General features: G+C 38.2%; 1 protein-coding gene across 2 annotated transcripts in view; it reads right to left on the bottom strand.

The window, feature by feature from the left end:
• Positions 1-23,749, bottom strand: part of DIAPH3 (diaphanous related formin 3) — a 484,281-nt gene that overhangs the window by 108,910 nt on the left and 351,622 nt on the right. For both annotated transcript variants that reach the window (XM_019796633.2, XM_019796631.2), the window contains 2 exons: positions 15,042-15,137; positions 14,497-14,556 (listed from right to left, as the gene is read on the bottom strand). In XM_019796633.2, coding sequence (XP_019652192.2) covers positions 14,497-14,556; positions 15,042-15,137 — 156 coding nt within the window. The remainder of the gene's footprint in view (positions 1-14,496; positions 14,557-15,041; positions 15,138-23,749) is intronic.

Below are 23,749 nucleotides of genomic sequence, written 5' to 3' on the forward strand. Positions count from 1 at the left end.
AAGAAAATACAAATCAAAATCACAATAAGATACCTTACCAGAGTTGTTGAAATGAAACTCTCACCCATTGCCGATGGAAGTATAAGCTGCTACCATCATTTTGGAAGGGTGTTGTGCAGGAAGTATCTCCTGGAGCTGAATATATGTATACCCAATGAAAGGGCAATTGCACTCCTAGGTATACACCTGACAGAGCACAAAGCCACATGTGAGAATGTTCTTAGCAGGACCATTTGTACCAGCGAAAATCAAGAAATAACATAAAGGGGGAAAATACGGTATACTCAGAGTGGAGTACAAAATAACAAGAATGAACAAATTACAAATTCAGACAATGTGGATACAAAGCATATGATCCCGTTTATAAAAAGAACAAAGCAAGACGAGTTGATGCTGTCACAGTGAGGGTATGTGTGGGATACAAGGTTATGAACAGGAGGAGTGAGAGGGGCTCCTGTGTTTCTAACAATATCATCTGTTGATCTGTGTGTTGGTTACATAGGTAAGTTCATTTTATGAAAATTCATCAAGCCGCATACTTGGGAACTGTGTAGTTCCTTATATTTATGTGACTCTTCAATATAAAGTGTACATTTAAAATGCGGGAAGAAGCAAAGAGTATATAAAGAAAGTTAAAACAAAACAAACCCTCCCAGTTCAGTGGTATACATATTGCCAAGTACTTAAGTAAAACAGAGAGAGGTTTGCTGAGGCATGAATTTGTACATTTATAGTCTTTTGTTCCGATTTTCAAAGTAGAAACAGTGTTTGGTATTTGTAGAAAGAGGACAGTAACAGGGTTAAAGAAGATTTTAGAGCAAAATGACAAAGAGATTCTAGATAGGGCTGGAGATCTGTTTAGAAGAGGAACATGTGATGAACCATATGGGCCTAAAATGAGAAAAAATCAATTACACTTTTCAGCACAAACAGGCATGGGGGCAGGGACAGAGACACCAGCACAAGGAGAGCATACCAGCAGGATAAAATAACTCATCACCAAAGAATGATTTTAGAAAAATGACTCTCAAAACCCTCCCTTTTGCTGACTTTAAAACAAATATGGAGGAGACATGGAGTTCATTTCTAGGAAATATTACAAATTTTGACAACATAGGACCCAGGGTTACTAACTTTCCTTACCTCATTCCACGAATGAATATATTTATTTCTTACCCTGAGCAGATCGTGTCTTTTTATGTTAGAGGACAGAAGCAAATGGGGATCAGTGACTGAAGAGGTTAAGAGGACAGAGAGTTAATGGGCCAGGTCCGGTTTCCAGGAAGTGAGGAGCAAGCAGTGTGTAAGAAGTGATGAAGACCTAAGCCTTAGGAGAGGGTAAGTATTGCCACAGGCGACCAGCGTAGCACAGGACCCAGGAGCTCCTGGCAACGCCTTCCTCTGCCCTGCGAGACTGCCTCGGGGGTCTGTGCACCCGCTGTCCTTCCTTTACTGGTACCTGCACATTTAAACACAACGCAGCATCATCATTATTTAAGCAGTTGCCTGACGGCAGATCGCAATGAATTTTAAAAGATCCTTTTCTCTTTTTTCTTCTCCTTTGGGCCTTGGGGAATACTAAGAGAAAGATATGAAAATACGCTTTTTCTTCTTCTTTTTTTTTTTTTACCCTGATAAAATACACTTTAAATTAAATAAAACCTAGTGCATGGTTTATCAAACATCAGCTTAAGAACTCCTCAGGCCAACTGTATTAATAAGAAGTAATAAAAGGACATGATAAAAGTTTCTTAGTTGTGTCTTATATTTGTAGCCTTCTCAAGTTCTATAGATTGAGTTATTGGCTTGTCAGGACTAAAATACAAGATGCTATTAACATTTTTAATGCTAAATCTAAACAGTATTTATTGGTTCATCTTTCAATATGGATATGTTAGGAAATGAGGATTTTGTTTTTATTTGCATATCATATTAGGACTTTTCTGCTGCATAAGTGTTTTAATGGGAACAGTATGTACATATAATTTAACAGGCCTAATCATCATATTTCAAAAAAAAAAAAAAGCCGGAATCTTTTAACCTTGAGGCTGTTATAATGGACTAGGTGAAGATAAATAAAATTGATATATGATATAAATGGTGATGCACTTTTTTTTCTTACTATATTTCAATATTCCCTTATTTCATTATTCCTCTAGAAATCGGGATTAGACAGCTCTTCTGACTAATTAACCAAAGGAGGTTTGACTAATAGAAGGAGATTGCAAGCATGATTAGTTAAATGATGATGTACATAGCACTTAATGATCATTATCGTTTATTCTAATATCAGTGGTAATAAATGGTGAAACTGTTTAAGCCAAATGCTGTCACATCACAATAATGTACATCACGGCTAATGCTAATAATTTCTAATTTACTTGGGAATCAATGGGACATGCAGCTTTCTTAATGCATGTCAATGCTTTCTTTGATAAATTCATAGACCCTTTATAGTAAAAAATGTTCAATATTTATCTTTTTACCTAGACTACATATAAGGTCATCATACCACCACTGCCCTCCAAAGCACAAATAGTTCCAGTGTAAAGTATGAAGACACTTACTTACAAAGATGCAATGACTATAACCAATGCTACTGCTTCAAAATACTGATCTCACCCCAGTCTCTTGCTTTCTACAGATTCACAGCACTGAAAGGCTACCTTTGCTCTAAGAAACAAACCAGAGTGGTACTTGATTTTCTATATTACTCATTTCTGTCACTGTTTTCTCTCACATTAAGAATTACAAGGGAAAGAAGATTCAGGTATGTGCTATAAAATCACTGGCCAATGTTATCTCCAGAACACAGACAAAAAGGTGGGGAGTGTCCATTTTATGTGGAGAGACACAATCATTATCTGGAGCTAGAGGCACTCTACTATTGACTCTTCATCATACCCTATTACTCTTTAGGAATTCACTTTCAATTTGGGATCACATAAAAATGAAAAGCTGAGAGCTAGGACAGACAGAAGTTCCCTTTAGGTTCATGCACGGTACTGGAAGAGGGAAAACGAAAAAGGAAAAATACAAATGCAGTCAGCATGTTTTAGGAGAAAAGATATTAGGTAACTAATGACTGAAAGAAGAGATGTGGCTTCTGCTTGTATTTTAATGGGGACAAACTAAGTTACTCTTGGAGTGTCTTCCTATCTCGATTGCCTGCCTGTTCCCATTAAGACCTTTAATATTTCTAATTTTAATTTTCTTTAAGGTTGTTATTTTACAAAGAAATGCAAAAGGCCTCCTATAAAATAGCAATTCCTTGTCTCTGACTCTGCCTTACTCATATTTCTCTTGCTATGTCCTGATTAATCAATCTTAGACATTATTTACTGATTTCCTAGTATGACAGACCAAAGCTTAACTTCCTTACAGCTTATCTCAAAAGGGCTGCTCACAACATGGCTTTCCCCAGAACCAAGAGAGAGGGAGGAAGAGTAACCAAGATGGAAGCCATAGTATCTTTTATAACCTAATCTCAGATGTGACATACCATCAGTTCTGCTGTATTCAATTGGTTATAGACTAAACCTGGAAAATGTTTGTGGAGGTGGTACAGATTACAGAAGGATATGAACACCAGGAGGCAGTCATCATTGGGGCCATCTTGGAATCTGGCTACCACAGAGTTTATATTATTGTGACTGTAAAATTGTACACAGGCTCTGTCAAATTCAAGTAGTATACTACAATTATAAATCCCTATTTTTCCCCAGAAAAGCTCATACCATCGTGCCTCTTCTTTTTTTCTTAGCACCTACCACTCTTTGCATACTCATCCCCAAAGTTTTATAATACAATTGTACACATAGCCAAACAGATCGGATTATCTTTAAGTTCTACATTTTCCTCCTGATCTTCCCCTAGAACTTTGTTTCTGTTTCTATGTTTATGCTTCTCCAAATATGTACTGTTTTCTTTCTGCTACTATATTTTTCATATCTGAAACATCCTTTTGTTTTTAAATCTTTTTTATACATACATCTTTTATATTTTAATGATGAAAAAAGATCATATATACACTATTATGATTTAATATATATTAATTATGATGCTATCCCCTACATTTTCTCTGTCTACTAAGAATTTCTTTGGTTTGTTTTTTTTCCTTCTTTTTTCACATTGAATTGCTTTTCCCAAATGTCAGCTGATGAATCCTTGGCTCAAATTAATATTTAAGAACAAACACTTTAAATAAGTGAATAGGTTTGTTAACTAGTGAGCTTTCCATGGGAAGTTCTTGTAGTAAGCTAGCATTTTTTGAGGGAAGGGAGCCAAAATGCCAGGATCTAAAGGCCTTTTCTCTAGACTGCTCATTATTTACAGAGGCATATTCAGACATCTACTCAGAATATAAGCTTCATTCCTATGTAGTAAAGACTGGGCGGTGGGATGGGGTGAGAAGAGGATTTTGCCATTCATTTCTCCTCTTTTCTCCCAAAGACCTTCCTCTATGTTCACGTAATCCCTGTTTTTGGTGGAGAACCTCAGCTCTGGTTTGTACAATAATTCTAGAGCTTCTAGCACATTTTTTCCAAACAGCATACTTTTTATCTCCTGCAGGTGTGGAGGAAAGGCTGAGGTAGGGGGTGTGGGGTAAGGGCAGCACAGTGGTTGTAAGTTTGGATTTGGAGCCCACCATGCCTAGTTGGAGGGTGAACTACCCCCTTAAGATTCTCGCATTTTCAGCTCTATGCCTCCTTCCTCCCATCTGTGGTTCCTGAACCCTCAAACCCTCGTGTGGAGCTGTGAGGAGTAGATCAGTCTGTTTCTCATCAGGGTCCCCTATTGTTGGGGGTTGAATTGTGTCACCCCAAATTTATGTTGAAGTCCTAATACCTGGTATCCGTGACTGTGACTTTTGCAGATATAATCAAGTTAAGATGAGCTCAAACTAGATTAGTGTGGCTCTAACCAAATGATTAATGCCCTTCTAAGAAGGCCACGTGCAGAGACAGAGACAGGGAGAAAGCCATGTGAACATGGAGGCAGAGATTTGAGTGACCCAGCTGCAAGCCAAGGGACATAAAGTGCTGCTGGTTACCACCAGAAGCATGGATGAGAAAGAGGACAGTCTCTCCCCCATAGCCTCCAGAAAGAACCAACCTTGCCAACACCTTCAGACTTCTAGCCTCCAGATTTGTGACGGAGTAATTTTCTCTTGCTTTAGGGCCCCCTGGTTTGTGGTAATTTGTCATGCTGGCCTTGGAAATGAATACACCTGGATTCCAGCTTTCTCCACCTGCACATGTTCTCCTCTATTGTCATATGTTGTTCTAGGTGAAAGATGTCTTGGTTTCAGAGGACTGGAGATTGGTTTTTATTATTCTTTCTCTTAGTGGCTCTATGGTGACTCCCAAGGGAAAAAGGTGGTTAAAACATCTTTACTATCCTATTTTAAAACTAAAAATCTCTATAGTCTTTTAATTTTTCCTTTTTTTCTTCTAAACTAGTTCATACCAATTAATGTACTTTAAGTGCAATATAGGAACTATTCACAGAAAGAAAATTAATTTCAATCTCTAATTAGTACACCCATTCTGTACACTACTGTCACTTTGCTCACGAATCTATAATAACTTTCTAGTGACAAATGCATCACAGAAGGTGGGTGGAGAAGGGGAGAGAATGAGGAGGAACTAACATTGAAGTTATCGAACATCTATCCAGTCTAGGTACTGTAGTAGAGTACTTTCCCATACTTTTACTAAATCTTCCTAATAGTTTATGAAACGTGTGATTTCTCTATTTTACAACTGAGGAAAAGGACATTCAAAGCTTAAATCACCTGTTATCGTCACCCTTTTAATGAGTCAAGAAGTCAAACCAAGACCTATCTGTCTCTAAATCCCAAGCCTGACTCCATGCTGTTTTTCAAGGGACTGCTTGGCTCGATCATTTAAGGCTTCTATAAACAAAATTAAAAAATCTGGCTAGTTTTATGTTTTTACAATATAGTCAATGAATAAGAACAACTATTGCTCTTTTTTAAGGAAACTACTATGTGCCTGCTGGGAACTTTGCAAAAGATTCATTTTTAATACAACCATTGTAAAAATGGTTTCTGTATCTGCCTATTCCAAACTCACCTTTAATGAGGACAAATAAGATATAAAAATAAATCTAATGGTACCTTAGCAATAAGTAGGTGAGCACCAAGGGTTGTTTCATAGGAAAGGATCTCAGACACGTACTATAGTGGGCACACGCCGGGAAGGAGACCAGCTACGTGAGGGTCACCACTATCCGTCCGTGTTAAAATGCCTGCCTCATACGTAACACAGCACCCCAACAATGCTGAAACACACATCATATACGACGTCCCAACAGAATTTCCCTTACTTTCCTAAATAACCACCACACTATTTTAAAGTATGCAATATCTTATCCTCTCAGAAAATAGGAGGACTCTGCTTGACTGGCGCTCCGAAGCACACTCAGACTGCCTTCCGCCACACTGAGCACTGTGCTGACACCTGGAGAGGAACTTTTAGAACCTTTAGGTTATTGGGAAACCAACTGCCTTTTGTCACAGGGCCTGGGAAGCACCCTGGCCCCTTTTCTTCTCCCTAGGCTTTACACACTACTATCATTACATAAGTCATAGTCTCCCTTTTTAGCTGGACCACTGATGCAAACATGGTTTTGTCTCCCTGAGCAGTGACCTCTCACAGTCCATGCAGGACATGCGCCATTGGTCCTTCCCCATCACCCTTGCCTCTCTTTCCACTCAGAGACTTTCAGGAGGAGACCTTTTATCTTTGTTCTCAGGGAAAACAGATGTCATCAGGTGAGATCTTCAGATTCCCCCTTCTCTTTGTATCCACTTCTCTCTGTACATCCTTCCTTTTCACTGTCCAAATTCTCCACACTTAGGCTCTCCCATGCCATCCCCCATGAACCTCACTCTAACCACTGCCCCACCAAATAGTCATCCCTCCCCTCCAGAACTCCTCCCCTTCAGAATCCAAAGACAGTAAAGCCAATGCCACAAAGGCAAAGAAACATAACCTCCTCATTACACCATGAGGCGTTCTAGTTCCAGGAATTTCTAGCTATTTCTCTTCCTTTTCTTCTTTCATATCCAGGCATTTAGAAGGAGGAGCCTAAACTCCTCCAACCAATGCCTTCTGGCTTCAGTTTCTACTATTCTATCGAAACTGCTCTTCCTGAGGTGAACAATGGCACCCGAGTTCTCAAGCCAATCTCTGTCCAGGTGCTCCCCCATCCTTTTTTGCCTGGCTTCCTGAACCCTATGGCTTTGCCGACTGCTTTTTTCCAGAGTCCTCTTTCCCTTGCCTGTTCCTTCCAAGTTGCTTAGCCCAGATGAGCACTGCACACCACCCTGCCCAGAAGACCCAGTAAGACTAATGACCGTCCACGGCACAAAGGATGCCTTCTCCTCCCTGTATCCTGGGGGAAGCTTCCCAGTAGCACCATTTCACTGAATCGTAACTGTTTATCTTAAACAATTTATTTGTCATTAAAACTGTAGATTTGCCAACCATTTGACATGTTTTCCACATTTGTCATTATGTCAATACAACTTTAGTTCTCAAGTGACAAAATGACAGTACAAGTGGCTTCCTTTTAAGGATATACATGTAAAAATATTAACATGTGGAAAAAGAGAAAAATAATCAAACAACACACAAGCCAGAAAATATGCCCAAACACAAAATTTAAAATAAAAGGACAGAGTTCAAGGAGCTTCTTAAAGTCTATCCACTGACTCCTTCTGAACTTATATTATGAGGAAAGGGAGAAATTTAGAGTGGGCCGGAAATTTTGAAAGATCATGTAATTATAGTCCACTATGGCACACAAACAGAACAAAAGACATATTAATCATAACAACTATTTCAGGGAAGTCAAGGACATTACTTTCCTTATGCAGTAGTCCTTTACCCCTTTTCACTCAATTTAGTTCCAGCCTTCAGCATACATTTGTGAATGCTCATTAAATGAAAGGGATTTGCTAGTTCTTGCATAAATGTCCTTTTAAAACAACTTGAAGTCCTCACTGCTTGAGGATTTTTTTTAACCTGTTCGTGCTTAAGAGTGTGTATGATAATGACTAAGCCAGGAGGTTGTCCCTGCCTTGACTATAAATTAGAAATGCCTTTCCCTTCTGCCCACGGGGCATCCTTACCTAGGCAGGAGCCCTGCTGAGTCCATTCTTCCTTTTGCTTGACTACATAGTAAATAGGAGAGACTGATATTTGAATAAATTGTGAAATCACCCAAATTGTTTTACACTCCTGGCCTAGAAAAATCTCCTTAGAAAAATATTTAAGTCTTTTTTTGACAGTTACAGGTAGCATTTGATTCTGCTTGAAAGCGCCAGTGTAAGGGTGTCAAAAACAATTAGTATTTTAATAGCTCCCTTTCTTTCTTAGGCATTTAGCAGCACAAGTTCATCGGAAAGAGAACAAAAAATATTCTCAAGAACATGAGCCAATGACATTTGGCAAAATCATATAATTTTACTTTATTATTCCCTAGGCTCTTTTCTACTTTAAATTAGGATACAGTTCAAAGAAATTAAAATGGTAGTTGTCAACATTCACTTTGACAGATAAGATATTCTAGACAAGGAGTGGTTTGGCGTCCTGTTTTCAAACAAGTCTTAAGGCAGCTAGTGTTCAGTAGACACTATTGAAAACCTTACTAATTTCATAATTCTGCCTCAAGACAAATTCTCGTTGTTTGGGGGAAGGTAGGTCGAGAAATAAAGAGGACCCAAAACTGAGTGGATTAGAGAGGGTGGGGTGATTATGTGTGAAGTTTTGATAGATCAAAAACAAAGCTTTTCTTGTGTGCCTCCCTTATTTTGTGAGAAATATGCTAATTCAAAGATATCTAACTAGCTTCACATTTAATTCTGACTTCAAATCTTAGAGTAGCAGAGCAGCTGTGCCTGGCGGCAATACAATCTTATTTCTATAAAAATCTCTCAAAGCTCCATATATAAGTGGAAGAGTAAAAATAGATAATCAAATCCAAATTAAGGCTATTAAGAATTGATTTAGTGTAAAGATAATATAGCAAGATTTTGTTTAGGTTATGGATGTTCACTAAAAATGTGTAATATTTGTTTGCCTAAAATTTTGATTATGTTTTATCTTATTTTGTCACAGTTAAATAGTTTTATCATTAGGGGTTTTAATTGCATATAGTTTATAGAATTCTTTCTGATTATATCCATTTAACGGAGGAAAAAAAAAACCCACTGTACTACTTAATGAAAAGAGAACCTTCTAATGAAGATGCAATCAAATTGCAGGAAGATGTACCACAAGGTGTGGCTAAACCGTTCATATTTGTGAAACCTTTGTTGGGAACACTTTACAGCATCCACATAGTGTGCAGAGGACGAGATGTCCTGGAAGAGAGGAGGAAGTAACAGATCCTGAAAAGCGCCAGTCACTCAGTGGTATACCACCTAGTTGTAGAAACAAAGAGACAAACATCTAAAGACAGAAAATGAGAAAACCAAGTCCTTGAAAGTCTCCTTTCCACCTTCATAATGTTGGCTTGACTATCATGCAATTCCCCAATTTCTTCATCTTTCTTCTGCCTCTTGCTCACTTCATTACCCACCTGTGTCCATTCCTGAGGGGTAGCCCTTGACTTGCCATCCTCTAGATTTAAAGATTTTCCTTTAGAGAAATCATTAGCTTAAGTAGCATTAGCAATTCTCTGTGGAGGTCCCTTAACCCACAGCTCTAGACCTGGCTTCTCCCCTCAAACCTTAAAGAGCTCTTTTATTCACTCCCCATCCCTTGTGGCCAATCCGTGTTGGCAAAAAGGGTGGCTATGAAGTCCTTTTGATTCTTTCCTCTCTCTTACGTTTGTCACTTCAGTTTCAGAAACCTGCTCAGACCTGTCATTTTCCTGCTCAAAACCCTCAACAGTCCAATTTCTTGGTCTGGCATCAGACTCTCCATATACTGCTTTCCTAGCTCGTCCTTTATTTTTAAGCAGACCATTTGATTCACTAACACCCAAATACGGTACAATCTTTAGAAAAACGCATTAATAAATACTTTGATTATCTTGACTTAAAAGGAAAACACTATTTTCCACAGACTATAGAAAATCTTCAGATATGCAATGCACCGTGTTGAGTAAAGACACGGAGATAATGCCCTGTACTCATTAGCAGAAGCTTTCCTTTGTTTTATTTACTGTTGTTAAACTCTGCTTGATTAAGCAAGGGAAAGAAATCTAATTAATAAGCAACCCTCTACTTCTAAGGAGTGAATAATCCAATCAAGATTGAACCGCATCCTCCCTATTTGATATAACACCTTTTGAAGCACAGACCACTGATGATCAAATAGCTCCTTCTGATGACAGATAACATTTTAGGGAGGAGATGAGAGGGGGTTAACAGTGTTCACAGCTGGAGCTTTAGCAATTAGCATATTAAATCCCACTTATTTGGGTGACATCCAGCGACCTGATTTTGCTCGATATAGTACATTAATTGTTCCATTCAAACCCAAACATAAACACGTCTGTTCATTCAACACATTCTTACTAAACATCCACGTGTCAGGGCCCAATGCAGCTAAGTGCTGAGGGTACAGCAGTACGTAAGTCCGGTATCTTTTATCCCCTCGTCCCCACCTTAATGGGACTCACGAGTAGGGGGGCAGACACTGAATATTTTATAGGAAATGACTACCGCAAAATGGGAAAGCCATTGGGGTTATTAGAACATGTAGTTTTACAGACTAGGGTTCACTGGAGAACCTCTGAGAAAGTACACACATGCTATTGCTCTTTCTTGGCCCACACTTGCCCCTGGCCTTTTGGCCTCACTTCTACTCATCCCTCAAAACTCAGCCTGGATTTCAGGTCGTTCTAGAAGTCAAGCCTGAATTGTCTTCATAAGGTCTGGATTAGTATTCCATACCTGTAGGTATTCCCAATACTTTGTGTGTTGCCTCTATCCTGGCATTAACCAAATGTATGGGAATTGTTACTCATCTGTCCCAACTAGATGATGAACTCTTAGGGAGTATCTCTGTATTTTAAGTGCCAAGTGAGTGCTTAATAAATTTTGCTAAATTGATGAATGAATAAAGGTTTAATGAGGAAAAATACTGGACGTTTCATTTCTGCTGAGGCTGTAAAAGGCAAAGCAAAAGATAAAACAAGTAATGGTTTTAACCAAAGTATTTTTGGCAGAGGTTCGGAGCAGGCAGGGCACAAGGGCTGGATTACTCAGCATGTGTAATCTCTGTGCTTCTGAAGCTCATAGCAGTTAGAATGCTTGAGGTCATCTTTTGTCAAAATATATACTGGGACATTTTAGCTGCAAGGTCTCTGAGGATACTCTACCAGGATCTAATTCTGAAATAAAAGATGATCTATGTCTGCAACTACATTTGTATCTGCAGATATAATCTAAATTTGTACTTATAATCTATACAATTTACATGTTCCATGGTCTTTGTAACAGAGTATAAGTTGGCTAAAATTAATATAGATGTTTTTAATATAGAGTTTATTTTTTAATTTTTTAAAAAGATCTTATTTATCTATTTGTGTGAGAGACAGACAGAGAGAGCACAAACGGGGGGGCGGCAGGCAGAGGGAGAAGCAGCCTCCCCGCTGAGCAAGAAGACCGACACAGGACTTGATCCTAGGACCTGGGATCATGACTGAGTCAAAGGCTGATGCTTAAATGACTGAGTCATCCAGGTGTCCCTAATACAGAGCATATTAAAGAAATAAAAAGTGGTCATAATTCCAGAAAATGGTATATTCTTGGAAAACAGTGCTACCTAGGGATTAAATCTGGGAACAAGAGACAAGATACACCGGAAGCTAGAAAACCTCTGAAAGGGTGTATCTCAGTAGGTCAACCTTAGGTTAAGAAGAGGGGGGAAAAAAAAGGTACATAGATTGCTCATAGCCCAAGGATGTGAAAAGGAATAGATGCTGATTCAGGCCAAGTATTCAGCGTACAACATGGTGGAGAGATTAAGAATGTGGAATCAGAAGTCAGCTCAGGTTCAAAACTTGGCACTGGACCATAAGCAAACTACCAGAACTGTTTAATCTTTAGTTATTTTCAACAATGAAATGGAGATAAAAATATTGACTATCTGATACAATTACTGTGAATGATATGTATAACAATTCTGCATGGTGCTTGGTATTTAGTAAGCTAAATAACTTAGTAGACATTAGATTATTTTAATACTTAAAAATATTATTTTACTAAGAATATAAGCAAGTTTAAAATAATTGTAGAAAATCTTCTAAGTCTTCAAAAAAATGAGATAATATGAACCACTATAAGCATATAGAAAATGTTAGACATTAAGTACATGAAAGCAGATTAAAAGGTAAGAGAGGCTCAAGTTAGATTTCATTCACATCGTTCAGTTGAGTTGTAGGATTAGCATTTTCAAAACAAAAAGCAATTTTTAGAAATAGTAAGATTATAAAATACTCTGAAATATCATCTTTTCCTAATGATAATCATGATCCTTGTTTCAATGGCAATATTTTCCTTAAATTCTATACTTTTCAACATCTAATCTAATAAATCTATCTTTACATATAGAGTTCTTAAAGATTAACTGGTCATTTGAATTTTTCCCCACTTGGTTAGAAATATGAAAGGAAAACACAACAGAAATACTGATAGAAAATAAGTGTTAAAAACACTTTAATCCACTACATTTATATTAGAAAAGAATTTGACCTTTATGATATATCTCCTTTGGTTTGCTGTATAACCTATTAGTTTAATTATCACAAGAGCCTTAGAACTTCAGATAGTACATGTCAACCCGAGTAAAGATAGAAATGCAAGGTTCATCTGCTTTTATGCAATGAACCAAAATACCACAATTTATAAGTAATTACAGATGAGCCTTTGTAGCCTGTACACTTTACTGACATTACAGTCAGAAAAGGACTGGGTTCCCCAAGGCCAGTGCACAAAATTATCTTAAATAATCTTCCTCTACATGATACCTAAAATACTTACTTTAAATTAAGTATAACATGGTTGTATGTATGCCATTATAATTATTTCATGATCATTGTGTTGGCTGTGGGTCTTTAATGACACAGAATGGGAGCTGCTTTCTTTATTTTATACATTTTGTTATTAATAAAAAATAATCCAAAGTACCCATATATAATAAAAAAAAACATGAAGGGAATCAGAACTGCATTATGGTCATATTTGTGTCACTAACTAGCTCTGTACTCTTGGGAAGGTTTGCAGCTTCTCTGAGTTTCCATTTATTCATCTACAAAACAAAATAATCTCTAGGGTCCAGGATAGCTCTATTCTCTAGACCTTTTGCCACTATTTACTATGTCACAATGACTCCAAATCATAAACCCAAAGTTAGGAAGTACTTAATTACCCACAATGAGTATCTGTGACATACTACAGTTCATCTTTTCTTCTGTTAGAGTAGGGAAAGGCCAAACGGTAACAAAAGCATACTGTTGAAAAGACTGGAAAGACCTATTTAAACATTTTACCTTGAGCAATAAACATCTACCCATCTATTAAGATTAATTACCCACATCCACTTCTTTTTCTGATTCACTTTATAGTTTTTTTTAGGCTACCCTAGAAATTTGACGCAAATGTCTGTACTTAGTCACACATTAACACTTCAAGAACTTAACTCATCCGTATCCAAAACCACCCTTGAATGAAAATTTGTCAAGTATTTTGCTATTTATAAATCTGGCAAACTTTGATGACAATCTCACTCTGAATAAATGACAATGGTAATTGATAAATTTGTTCAAGACTATGGAAGGTGAGAACCCCATAATATATAACAGTGAGAGAAAGGAAACCAATGTAAATAAAACTCGGTCAGCATGAATTGGCACCTTGAAGAGGAGAACTCCATGTGAGGGGTGTGCAGGCACTGGTTAGGGAATTTTGAAAGCAGTCAATCTTGGATAAACATCAGAAACTCAGTTAACTTACCTTTTTAGTGATTCTAGTGCATCCTTCCACAGTAAAAGCACATGAAACTCATCTGTATTAATGATTTTGCCAAAATGCTGGTCACAGTATTTCAAACTGTACTGGCAAATACGGTGGAGTAAAATACTTTAACAGATTAAATATTTCAAATTGCATCTCGATGCAAAGCAAATCCACTACATAAAATATTACTTTGAGAGCAAACTGTTTTTGAAAGGATACATTGGGCAACACTGATCAAAAATGGCTGAGATAATTTCGAATAATAATAACTTTAAAAATTCATCTGAGACCTGAAAGAAGAACCCTAGATACTACCTCAATCCAATCACATAAGCATGGAATATATGAATATAAATCTCAGGGCAATAGGTACCATCTGCTCATTTCTACCCCTACAGTTATATCTAAACTTGAGAATCAGCAGCCTACTAAAATAATAGATCAACAAGACAAAAGTAGATAAGAAGAATGTGCAATTTATGAATACGGTTTATTACCATGGTTACAAACTTTCAGAACAGGCCTCTGAGACATGGGACTGAGACTTTGCCGAATATCTGTTAAAAGAGAGAGAGACAGAATTAACACAGAGGTCTGTTCATCTCAAGAAGTGTTAACAGTATTAGACTGTTTTCAAAGGTTAAATATGCCTGGACCCAAAGCAATGCTTCAATACCCTGAAATACTTGAAGCAATGATGTTATGACTTTTACTTTCCATTTAATTATGCTACTGTAAACTCCACTGGGAGAAGGTGCATATGGTCTTCAGATGAGACTTGTCACACTAATCAGGATTTTCTAGGTTCAGTGCTTTGGTTTGTTAATGTGCTACTGACATCGGCCAACTGGAATGCTTCTCTCTCTGACATTTGTCATTGCAAGGGAAGGATTAAGCAAACTCATGAAACTTCTGAAGAGTTGTTGCCCAGAGCACTACATTCTTGACACACGACTTTAAAAGAATTAAAAGGAAAAAGAGAAAATGGTTGTTCTTTGTGATAGTTCCCTAGAAAGTAACATGAAACAAGTATTATGTTCACCTTTTGGCTTTGGTGTCCTTTTTCTTCGGTCGCGGAAGGCAGCCCCCGACTGCAAAGCCTCCAGCAAACTATCCATCACTCCTGTCTCGTCACCCTCTGTGAAAAGAGATGCAGGGAATCCCATCAGCCCTCAGGGTTACCATAGCAATGTCAAAGCATACACAGAAACTGGTGATGGTGATGGTAGGGAGAAGAAAGATAGGATGCCAGGACTAAACCAGCAATTTCAAAATAAGATAGGACTGTAACTCTCTCATAAATCAAATATCTTTTAATGAAATCGGTCTCATTAGTGCGTGTGTTACTGTCCACTAAAGAGGACTGGGTTCCATTGATTCACTTCAGAGGGCTGCTTTTATAGTCTGGAGGAACAATAACTTTAAATAGAATGCGGTTCTAGTCATACCTGTGTCTCAGGTTATCATAAATCACATTTCCCTTGTAGAAATGGGTTATTTTCAAAGCATCAGCTTCCATTCTAAAATTGACCAGGTGTGGGAGAATGTTTTTGTTGTTGTTATCGAGACTCTGCTGCCTAAACTTTTTGCACAAAATTGTATTTCTAGGTTAACTATTGTGAACATGCTCCCAACAACTGATATTTCATATCAGAAGATAATCGTCCCCTGACTTTAGGTGACACAGAACAATCACTACAAACTTTCATAGAACGTAGGAAAAGTTTGTCCTCTGTGATGAAAAATAAACCAAAAGAGGCTCTCAAATACCTAACGTGTTTTTCATCCCATTATGATTAGTTTAAATTGATATTCTGTATATATTTAATGGAGGATGCGGTTATAGAGTCAATCCTCTCTCCAGAGAACAGATTATCTTGCAATGTTCATAGTTATTTATAGTTGTCAGTGCTAAATATTATTCAAAGGGAGTCGGTGGGGGGCAGGGAGGAGAAGCTTCAAAGAAACTACTGACCCAAACCCAAATTCAAGGAAATGCACTATTTTGTCACTCAGAAAGAGGTTATTTGTGGGATTCTCTATGAAATTGTATGGCTGGTATAGTTACATTTAAAGTAATAGAAAACTATTTTCCTCTAGATTTTTTATTTCTTTTTTATTGAGACGCAATGCCTTGATTGGGAACAGATGACAAATAAATGCAGTAGAGTACAGACAGCAAACTCACTTACAGTTTATACACAGATATATAAATATAAATACGTATTGGCCTCTTTCCATCTGGTTCTATCTCATATTTTTAGAAAAGTACTAAACTTTGTAGGTGTAATTTAAAAAAAAAGGTGGGTGACAGGTAGAATATCTGAAGGTTAATTTACAGATAAATTTAATTCTAAAGTGGCTTGATGGCTATTTTAATTAAAATACATTAAAAATTTCAGACACCTTAATTAGTAACTAGATATCTTTGAAAATTTACACTCAAATTAAAAAAAAAAAAAGAACTGCAAAGTAATGCCAGATATTCAAGGTTGTGGATGTATTTCCTTAGTAAAAGGCAAAATTTTAAATATCGAAAACTTTAAGAAAGCAAGCACAAGATTAATGGCATACACTTTAAGGAGGAAAAAAAACCACACACACAAAAAAACAAAACAAAACCAAAACCAAAGAACTACAAAGATAATCTGGACTTGACATAGTGATTCTGAAACCACTATGTGTGCATTATAAGACTGAGCAGACGGGTAAACTAGCTGTGGGAAAGAAAGGAAATATAAATATTGAATAGGAAGAGAAAAAGAACCATAAAGTGTTGGATTGCATTTACAAGTATCATATAGGCTCAAGGGTTAAAAAACAAACAAACAAACCCACTTTTCTTAGCTTTCCAAAATAACCCAGAAGTAATGACTCTGTGGCAGAAATGAGCACACCTGGACTCCAGATCTTGGTTTCTAAACACCATCACTAATGCGAACCAGAATACTTAAACAAATAGCTGGTTTTGGGGCTGAGAGCAAGAACGTGTAAAAAAAGTCAGGAACGTACTGGTGTATCAGATAATTAGAAGGTGCTCACAGACAGGGAGGGATGTGTCAAAAGGGCAGAGTGGAGCCAGGCTGAAGGACAGTCTTGGCCAAATTTAGGATGATTTGAGCACTAAATGAGTAATAATAGGGATGGATTATTACACATTGGGGAGAAAAACAATTATGCATCCATACTGATACTAAAAAATTAAAAATATATATGGCATAAAGGAAAGCTCTTCTTTACAGAAGAATGTCAACCAATAGGTGTCAAAGATATGGGGGAATATAAAATATACTATATTACAATTCAAATAGTAAGAATTGATTGAGGCAGAAATCATCAATGGGTGCAGAAACTATTGGGTATAAGGCTGTCAGGGAACGGGATTTGGAGAAATCTGGCAGATGTCACCTTACCTAAATAATCAAATCTGACATTAAAGTATACACTGACAACTGCCTTCTGAAAGGGTGCACTGAGACAGACTCAACCTCTCTGTAGTACTTTGCACAAAAATATTTATCCTGAATCTAAATGTGAGGAAACGATAATAGAAATCCAAAGTGAGGAACATTCTGGAAAGTGACTGGCTTGGATTCTTGAAGACTATCAATTATTATTATTGTTATTATTTTTAAAGATTTTATTTATTTATTTGACAGAGAGAGAGACAGCCAGCAAGAGAGGGAACACAAGCAGGGGGAATAGGAGAGGAAGAAGCAGGCTTCCCAGCGGAGCAGGGAGCCCAACATGCGGCTCAATCCCAGGACTCTGGATCACACCCTAAGCCGAAGGCAGAAGTTTAGCGACTGAGCCACCCAGGTGCCCCATTAAAGACTATCAATTATGAAAAACAAGGGAGAGAGGGAGAGCAGGAGGGAGGGAAAGAAAGGATTAGGGAGATTAAGGGAGATTCAAGAGTTAGGACAACCAAATGTAATACACAATCTTTGATTAGCTCTTGGATGGTATCATATAAATGACATTGTTGGGAAAATTGGGGAAATTTTAAAAGGGACTGCATATTACATAATTATATTATGCCTCTGTTAAGTTACCTGAATATGGTAATTATGTTATCATTAGGTAGGTTAATTCCATTGTTCTCAGGAGATAGATGCTGACACACTCAGGGTCACTAAATGACTTATGCCCCCCTTTTCTCCATCTCATGCCCTTGAACATGCTGTGTTCTCTACACAGAACATCCTTCCCTTTTCTTTGCCAAGCTAACTCCTCCTCCAAGACAGAAATGAGAATCCTTCCCTGATCTATGTGAGCTGAACCGGGTGGCCCTCTGTGTCTTAATGGCATGGGGTAGCCACAGCAATCAATCCTTTACAATATAATTTACTTGGCAGTTTCTGCCACTAGACTGAGTTCACTGAGGACAGAGATTATGGCTTTCATTTATCCTTAATACCTAGCTAAATGCCAGTATTACACAGAAAGTGTTCATTAATAAATGTTGACTAAATAACAAGTGAGGCATTAATATGGCCAATGGGAAGGAGTAATCATGCAGGAGAATAAAGGTAACAGGTGGGAAGAGGGCCAGGGAAGTGGTGGGAGCACATTCCCACAACCACTATAATTTCTTCCTCTTCCCTTGTCTCACACAACCATTCAGTTGCCAAACCTTGTTCATGCACACTCCCCAGTAGCTCAAGAATTGATCGACTGTTTCCTTTTCTGACTGAACTTTAAGTTCACTGTCCAGAATTGAATTACTTTTCACCTGAAATATCACATGAGCTGCCAGGTGTCACACTGTGTCTAGTTAATTCCAAATTCAAATTCATCCCATACAGCACTGGTCAGCTCAAAAGCAGAGCCACGATCTTCAGTCTCCCAATCACAAATTTCCAATATCTCTCACTTCCCACAATATATAGTCCCAACACTTTCACTTGCCCTGACACTTGATTCCAATTGTGTTTCCAATCTTATCTCTTTCAATTTCACAACCTGTTCTTCAGCTAAAGGCAACTTTCTTCGCATACCTTTTCTCTCCCATCCTTCACTCTCCAGCTGGAACCTCTGTGCTCTTGCCCCCCAGAGCTGATGGATTTTCTTGGCCTTCACTCCCATGTGCATAATGGGAAGAATTTATTATGGAAGTAAGAAGACTCATGTTCTAGTCTAAGTTCTCAACTACCTACCTATGTGACACCAGACTCATCACATAATCATTCCTGACAAGTAATAGAAAGAATCCCTGTCTAGGATTAATGAGAGGATCAAATGACAAAATACAAATGAGAGTACTTGGTAAACTGCTAAGTGATAAAAAAAAAAAGGTAGGGAAATAAATTCATAAATGAACTCCATAGCACACTACAGGAAGTTTATGAAATATTTGATTATTATGTTTCAAGTATTGTTTTAGATACAATATAGATGACTTTTATGTCCTCGATTATCATCATTTCTAAGGGAACCTGATCAGAAGTACCTATCAGAAGTAGGCCCTTTAAATAGTCTCTAAATAATCTAATGTGTAAGATAAACACATATAATGGAGATGTTATTCCAAATGTTAAAAGTGCATTTAGAATATATTCATTCACCATATGTTTACTGAAGGCCTACTACGTGCCAGGACGCTACTAGGCACTAAAAATACCTAGGCCCCAAGAATTAATAAGACATGTTTTCTGATCTCAAGAAGCAGATCAGTGTGATAGGTATCGGAGGGATCCATATGAAGTACTGGAGATATAAAGTTTCCTGGTGAATTATGACCTGACAAGTAAGCAGAAGCTAGCCATGGCAAAGACTTAAAGACAGAACGGTGTCCCTGGCAGAAAGAATAGCAGGTACAAAAGCAAAAGATATGAATAAAAACAAAAGTGAGCTAGAGTCAAGTATTGAAATGATTTATATTTACATGATTCTAATACAAACTTAATAACTCATATTTATATCGCTTTTTCTCTACAAAGAGAAATAAAAATTAGCTATTTTTTAATTGTAGACTAGAATTCAATATCTCTAACTACAAGTCTGTTCGTATTCAAAATATTTATAGCCTCTCTCCTGCTATGAACTCTTTCAAATCAATAGACTAACTGTAATAGAGTTTTGCTATATCTGAATAACGCTTCACCTTGTTTAATTAGTAAATGGTATTTACAGAAATTGTACAGTGTCAAGGGAAATGGAGGAGGGAGAGCTAAGGAGGCGATATCCCTAAAGCAGAATCAATAGGACATGCAGACAAGCAGAGAGGGGCCTACGGAGGAGCCAGACAAGTCTGAGGTCTCAGGGGCCTAGGACTGAAGGAACAGAAAATATGAAAATTTTTAAAATTAATATTCAGTTTGGTGGAGAACAAATGTTGAAGATAATGAGCTTCCTTTTGGACATGTGAGCACAAGGTGCTAGCAGGGACCTCTTGATAACTTCCAAAAGTAAGCTGGAAATTCTGGCCTCAAGTTCAGACAAAAATTTTGGTATTATTTTCAGAAGTCATTTCTCTATTACAAAAGATACTCATTCAGCACTATGGGCCAGACCCTGAGAAAGGTCCTGGAAGTACCAGGGTTGGCTTCATCCTTGCCTCATGTGCTCCTCTGGAAGTGCATATGACTGAATCAGGAGAGGTGCCCTCTCAAGAACCAGGAGGAGAAAAAAGATAAGGCAGTGACATGATAAGGTATATTCTTTCCTTTGTTCTACTTTCCCCAAGCCAAGGCCCAACACAGAAAGTACCGATAACTACAGATACAGAGAAGATCCTAAAAGGCTCCAGAACATTAAAAACACACCAAATAGGTTGCACACAAAGTAGAGAATCGGAATGGAAATGGATTTCTCAAAAGCAACACCGGGTTCCAGAAGACAAGATACGGATTTCAAATTCTGAAGAGAAATGATTTCCGACGAAAAAGGGTTAAAAGGCCTGTAAGAGGAGGACAGAAAATGAACGTGCAAGTTTATGAGCACTCGTTCTTAGAAAGCTACTGGAAGGGTGCCTTGGCAAAAAAGGTAAGAAGGTAAGAAAAAGAAACAAATATGGGATTTCGGAGAGGGGAGGGGACAAAATAAAAAAGTGGCAAAAATATTTCCCAGGATGACACGTGTGTCTCAGGCCCAGAACAGCCAGCTCAGATCACATGGGAGAAAGATGGAGTACAGGAGAGAACCACGGCCAAGGACCTAAAAGCAAATCTGCTGTGTTGAGCCATTTGCGCAAGTGACTGGTGATTTCACAGACCTGTCTGAGAGTCTGGATAAAATTGTGACAGGTGTACACAAATACTGAGCAAATTGAAAAACAAAAACAAAAACTGTTCGTATAAATCTAGAAATGACATTGTTGCTCAATAGGAAACAATCATGGAATAGCAACTGGAGGGGTAAGGAATACTTCCACGGTTGAGATACTATAAACACTTTTTTTTTTTTTTACTATTAATTGCAATATAATTGTAATTTGAGGACAGCAGGGGGAGTACAAGGTGGGGAGAAAGCAAAAGGGAACTAAACTTTCACTTACCAGGAACTCAGTAATACCCAAAATAAACTAACAATAGTCTAAGCATATTATCTAGAAATAGAGAAGAGGTAAATAAATATCAGAAAAAAGATCCCAAGATTTAAGAGTGCCCGTCTCTGGGAAGTAGAAGGAAGTTGAGAGGAGAGAGGGAAAGCATATTTTATCATGCTAGGAGCTTAACATATTTCATTTAGGAATTTGCAGACATTATGTTGATAAAGTAATGACAAAGAAAGACCCCAGAACAGGAAAAGACAACAAGGTAGGTAGAAACGAAGGAAGAAATTGATTTTTGACCTACTCATGCTTTCCTCTGATAAGGGGAGCAGGAGAGGTAACAAATGGTACAATACAACATGATGAGTTGTGTGATGGAGATCTCCAGGCCAGGAAGGACAGCTGGTATGGGGCACAGGGAGAAGGGACAGCAGTCACAGAAGGCCTCCTGAAGAGGGAAGGCTCTCTCGAGCTCACAGAACAGGCAGGGGTTCCGGAGGGTCATGAAACACTTGGGAGACTCAGATGTGCATGGGAGTGGAGAGCAGAGTGCCTGTGGGGCAGTGCTGAGAGGAGCTGAGGGCACAGGGAGGGGACAGTGCCCCAAGCACTGAATAAGCCACAGGAATCTGGGATTCATCTTTAAGGGAGCCATCAAATTTTTATTTTATTTTATTTTATTTTATTTTATTTATTTATTTATTAAAGATTTTACTTATTTATTTGACACAGAGAGAGAGACAGCCAGCGAGAGGGAACACNATTTATTTAATTTATTTATTTATTAAAGATTTTACTTATTTATTTGACACAGAGAGAGAGACAGCCAGCGAGAGGGAACACAGGCAGGGGGAGTGGGAGACGAAGAAGCAGGCTCCCAGCGGAGGAGCCTGACGTGGGGCTTGATCCCAGCACTCCGGGATCACGCCCTGAGCTGAAGGCAGACGCTTAACAACTGAGCCACCCAGGTGCCCCTCAAATTATTTAATCTAGGACATAACATGGTCAAATTTCCGTTTTAGAAAGAACACCCTGAGGAGAGACAAGATGGAGGGCAAGGAAAATAAGGAGAGAGCCTGTCTGAGGATTTAAATCTATGCAAAACGTGATTGCAGAGCCCAAGTAAGGAATAGAAGGTGGTGAAAATGTGAAAGAGAATGAATATTAAAATCTTGGTGAGCGCAGATGGGAGTATTAAAAAATAAAGTTGAGGTTAATTTCTAGGTGTTCAGCTTGGCTAACTAGGTATGTATTGATATTATTCCCCAAGTACCAAATGACTCTTGTTTGGTGGTGGAAGGGGCTGAGCCTAGAGAGGAATTCATGTTTGGATGTGTTGAGATGTTCAGGAAACATCCAACTGTAGGTGATAAAAGGTGTTCAGAAGGCTGACGGTTTCACAGGTTTAACACAAGAGGGAAGAGAACTGGTTACACTAATAGTGGTTGTACCTGAAGCTATAGAACAGAGCGTAAGCATAGCGGAAAGGTAGCGAACTCACGTTCTGAATTCAAACGACTTGGACTGAAATACTGGCTTTCCAATTAGCCATCAGTGCGACTCTGGGCAAATTATTTAACCTTACTGACCCTCATTCTCCTTCCCCTTGACTTTAATGAAGAAATAAGAATAGTACCTGCCTCACAAGGTTATTGGAAGATTAAAAGACGTACATGGTACGCAGCGCTCAGCAGACTGGCGCACAGCAAGAGCTTCGTGTCAGTTGATCTCTGTTGTGGTGGCTGTTGATCGCCAGAGCGCGAGCTCTCAGGAAGAGTGTGCTCAGCGTAAGCCACTAGACAGACTCACGTGTGAAGGGGATTTCATGAAGAAATGAGTGTTTTCAGTCTCTGAGTGTTTCCATCATATTTACTGTGCACGCACGTTGAGAGCTCCTCTTTTTACTCCACTGACCCCTCCATACCTTCTTTAATTCTCACCACATTCTTTAGGGTTCCAGAAGCAGTAAAAGATGGAACAATAACCACCTGGAACTGGGAATGGGGCTAGAGAAGAAAAGCGCAGTTTCTCCAAAGAAGTGTTGAAAGTATGCAGCTGATGCACAAACTTCATAGGCTCACAGTTTAACCCAGCTCTTTCTAAAAGAAACAGTGACAGTTGCCCTTACAAAATTACATGAATTATTTTTCTATGCTGCTGGTTATAGACCTTCTGGGAACCAGATTGTATCTGCTTTACTTGGTAACCCAGTTCAGTCTTTAACCTAGAACAAAGCTCAAAATACGACTTAAACC

Source organism: Ailuropoda melanoleuca, chromosome 7 (assembly GCF_002007445.2).
Source record: "Ailuropoda melanoleuca isolate Jingjing chromosome 7, ASM200744v2, whole genome shotgun sequence".
Taxonomy (NCBI): domain Eukaryota; kingdom Metazoa; phylum Chordata; class Mammalia; order Carnivora; family Ursidae; genus Ailuropoda; species Ailuropoda melanoleuca.